We start from the raw sequence: 4,178 nt of genomic DNA, 5'->3' as shown, positions 1-4,178 counted from the left end.
CATCACCTGGTTCCCATGGTCTGTCTTTATCTGATTCAGGTGTGGCTGTAAGCTGTAGCTTAGTATGTGTTAGCTTTAGGTTGTACCTGCACTTTTCCTAGTATTTTTATTTCAGGTTCATCATTTTCTTATCTATTTATTTTATCAATTGAAAGGGTTTTGTTGTTTTATTGTTTTATATTGTTTTTTAATAAAATTTATGTTTACGACCGATAACCGCCCATTGCATAACACTGGAACCGGTGATCAGGTCCATATGTAATTCACAATGACCATTAATGACAATAGCCATGTGTGTCTTTTACACATGATTGGGGAAAAAGACACACATTTACCCCAATTGTGAATTGAATATGGACCTGATCACCGGTTCCATTGTTATGCAATGGCCGGTGATCTGTCGTTATGCAAATCAGCTGCATATAAGGTTGGTTCCAGTCGCTGCTGAAGGTAAACAGACCGAGTACAAGTACAGTCTGTGTTCCTGTAGTTATGAACTGCTCTAATTCTCAGCAGTTTGAACAGGATTTGAATGGAAGGTAAAGCTCTTATTTTCAGGTTTTGTTTCCTTCCCTTTATTAATCTTTATGTTTCCTCAGTGAGCTCGTATCACTGCTCAGAATGTAGAAAGTGCTTCAGTAAATCCAACAGTTCACATATTTCTACACCATAAATACAGATAAATCTATAGGTGGGTGTTTCCTCTTATAGTTTTCTTATTGTTCCTCATATACAGTAGAAACTAATTCACACAAATATACATACAGCATTTTACATGACTTAGATTCTTATCATAAAAGCTTTATCTAAGTTCATGTCATTTCACTTTACAGAATAGCCTTTCAATTCCTTGTTTGTGTTTAGGATTAAATGTAAATCACTTCTCTGCTGAGATAAATAGGTGTAGTTTGACTTCACCCATAATGCTTTGTGTCTCCATCTAGTTCATTTACACACGTTCCATAGATAATGATCTAGTACTTCACACAAGAAGGTGTGAATAATTGGCTGATGATTGACCAATGCAGAGTTTTAACTGGTCTTGGGTCTTTGTCCTCAGCTCTATTTAAGGACTAAACTCTAGACTTGTAGCTGAGTCACTTGGTAAGAAGGATCTTCTGCACGTTCTTCATTAGAAACGACCTGCTGGAGACACCAGCTTTGTTAAAGTGGCTGCCAGGATTCTAACAGGAAGGTAAAGGCTTTTCTTGTTTGTTTCTTTTACATTTATGTTGCATTTGTTGTTTTTTTTATTTTATTATGTTATTTAATATTATCAGGTTAATATATTCAGACTGTTTAAAATAGCTTTATGCTCATAATTGTGGTGATTTATGAAGCCTTTTTTACTCTCAGCACACCAAAGATTTACACTTGTGAGCTAATTATTAGTCCTGTCATGAACTGGATTAGATTTGCTTGGTGCAGGACTGATGTTGAGAAAGTCAGATCTCTTATATCTTTATTTAAAAAAAAGTTATTTATAGTTATTTAATTATTAATATCTGCAGTATTTATAAGTATTTTATCCTGATGTTCTTTGAATTCAGATTCTCACTTAGACGTGAAGTGAATTTCATGTTTTTATTACTAGGTGATGAGTTTAATATTATTGTGGTATTAATGTAGTAAAAGTAATTCTAATTAATCGACTTGTTTCTTTGTTTCTGTTGCTTTCTAAGGAAACAGTTTCTACAGTCTTATCAAAGCATAAACATGAAGAACTTTCATCACTGCTCAGAGTGTGGGAAGAGTTTTACTACACAGGGTAATCTCCAACGACACCAGCGTATTCATACAGGAGAGAAGCCATATCACTGCTTAGAGTGTGGAAAGAGTTTTACTCAAAGTAGTTCCCTTAAAGTACACCAGCATGTTCACACTGAAGAGAAGCCATATTACTGCTCAGAGTGTGGAAAGAGTTTTGCTGAACATGGCGCCCTTCAAAAACACCAGCGTATTCACACAGGAGAGAAACCGTATAACTGCACTGAGTGTGGAAAGAGTTTTACTCAAAGTAGTGCCCTTAAAGTACACCAGCGTGTTCACACAGGAGAAAAACCGTATCACTGCTCACAGTGTGGAAAAAGTTTTACTCAATGGAGTAATTTCCAAGAACACCAGCGTATTCACACAGGAGAGAAACCGTATCACTGCTCAGAGTGTGGAAAGAGTTTTGCTCAATGGGGTAACCTTCAAAACCACCAGCGTATTCACACTGGAGAGAAACCGTATCACTGTTCAGAGTGTGGAAAGATTTTTAATCAAAGTAGTTCCCTTAAAGTACACCAGCGTATTCACACAGGAGAGAAACCGTATCACTGCTCAGAGTGTGGAAAGATTTTTAATCAAAGTACTGCCCTTAAAGTACACCAGCGTATTCACACAGGAGAGAAACCGTATCACTGCTCAGTGTGTGGAAAGAGTTTTGCTCATGAAAATAGTCTCAAACGGCATCAGCGTATTCACATAGAGAAGCTACATCACTGTTAAGAGTGTGGAAAGTATTTTACAGAGGTGGAAAGTAACGAATTACATTTACTCGTGTTACTGTAATTGAGTCGTATTTTTGTGTACTTGTAGATTTTACAGCCTGTAATTTTACTTTTACTTAGGTATGTTTTGTATTAAGAATTGTAATTTAAATAACATCCGTTACTGAGTAAAATAAAAAAAACGCCAAAAAAAAAAATCGTGTCTGGGAAACTGCTGCAGTGAATTCTGAGATGGGGAGTCGGATCTTTTACTCGGTTCATTTTCAAGAGTCGTGTATATAATGACTCCCAGCAGTGCAAATCGGTTCCTTTCAGTTTAAAGGGCCGTTCAATAGAATCGAATCATTCTACGACACATCACTGGTGGTTATACAGTTTAAAATGTTTTATGGAACTAAAATGACACATTACACATCCCTAAATGTTGTAAATGTTGTATCAACATGTTTATTCTATTATATTTTAATTAAAAACAACTACTGTGAGATTTATATCCACTTGTCATGTTTGCATTACACAGAAGAGACACGCCCTCCTGAGTACATTTTAAATGAGTTACTTTTTACTTGAGTAGATTTTTAGGCTAGTAACTTTACTCGTACTTAAGTAAAAATTCATGTAAGTAATCGTATATGGAGCTAATTTAGTGCCAAAACTTCGCAAATAAACAGAACGTATTCTGTAAATATGATATGATTTGTAAACAAACTCAACACGATGTACAAATAAAAACACGACTATCTAACGCACACATTGTGATTTACAAATACAAAACGCAGCTGTTGCAAATGCATATGTGACTTTTAAATAAATGCACAGCTGTTTTCTAACACACTGCACTTCACAAACAAATGTGTGTTTCCACCGATAAAAAGAGGTTCCAGACAGTGAACTAGCGGGCCAATCTGGCACCACAGAATACCAGGTTTTTCAGCCCGAACCGTGACGTCCGTCTGTGGACCGAGAGTCGCAGTGAAAACGAAGCGCAAAACGCTTCTCACGTTAACGAACTAAAAAAAACAACAACTGAGACAAACACATCGCGTCTTCTTATCACCGATTGTTAGATCAATGCTTTTTACATAAGAACGAACATCTGTAACAGCAGCACAAATGCTCGTACATAATCTACACACTCCCCCATGATATTACTACTCTTAACTTTCGTTCAGTAATGCCCACCCATGATGACGCTGCTTGGTTTTCAAAAACTGGTGGAAACGTGTGTCGGTTCTCTACAGAACACCAACGTTCTGAGAAACCTGAACAGAAACGGTTCAAGAACCATGTTTTTTTTGGTGGAAAAGGGGTAAAACTGAACTGCGTCTTTCTGCACATGAGGAAGAAATCTATGTAGAGATCTCAAATAACATGAACCTAAAGGTATGAACTTACATTGTAGAAAAGAAAAACAAGGCAGTAGCAGCAAAGTGCACATTAAACCATTTACAGAAGGGTCATTAAGTTTGGCAAATTGAAATAATGGCATGTTTCTGACTTGAATGACAGGGGTTATTAAAAAGATCTCACACTTGTCAGAGACAACGTTTGAAGCTCAGGTCAATAGGACCTGCTAGTTAGGGAAGAAGTCCAAGAGTGGGTGTGGCCTGTACGGGGATCAAACCCACAACCTTGGCGTTATTAGCACCACGCTCTAACCAACTGAGCTAACTGGCCAGTTCA

The 4,178-nt window shown here is 37.0% G+C and overlaps 1 protein-coding gene across 1 annotated transcript; it reads left to right on the top strand.

Annotated features, from left to right (window-relative positions):
• Positions 1-385: 385 nt before the first annotated feature.
• On the top strand, positions 386-2,493 carry LOC134326245 (zinc finger protein 239-like). The gene is made up of 3 exons (XM_063008417.1): positions 386-427; positions 1,810-1,875; positions 1,957-2,493. The coding sequence occupies exons 1-3, from the start codon at positions 386-388 to the stop codon at positions 2,491-2,493; spliced, it is 645 nt and encodes a 214-aa protein (XP_062864487.1).
• The last annotated feature ends 1,685 nt before the right edge of the window (positions 2,494-4,178 follow it).

The sequence above is a fragment of the Trichomycterus rosablanca genome, chromosome 14 (genome assembly GCF_030014385.1).
Source record: "Trichomycterus rosablanca isolate fTriRos1 chromosome 14, fTriRos1.hap1, whole genome shotgun sequence".
Lineage (NCBI taxonomy): Eukaryota > Metazoa > Chordata > Actinopteri > Siluriformes > Trichomycteridae > Trichomycterus > Trichomycterus rosablanca.
The sequence above is the reverse complement of the archived record's forward strand: the minus strand, read 5'-3'. Positions and strand labels throughout refer to the sequence as shown.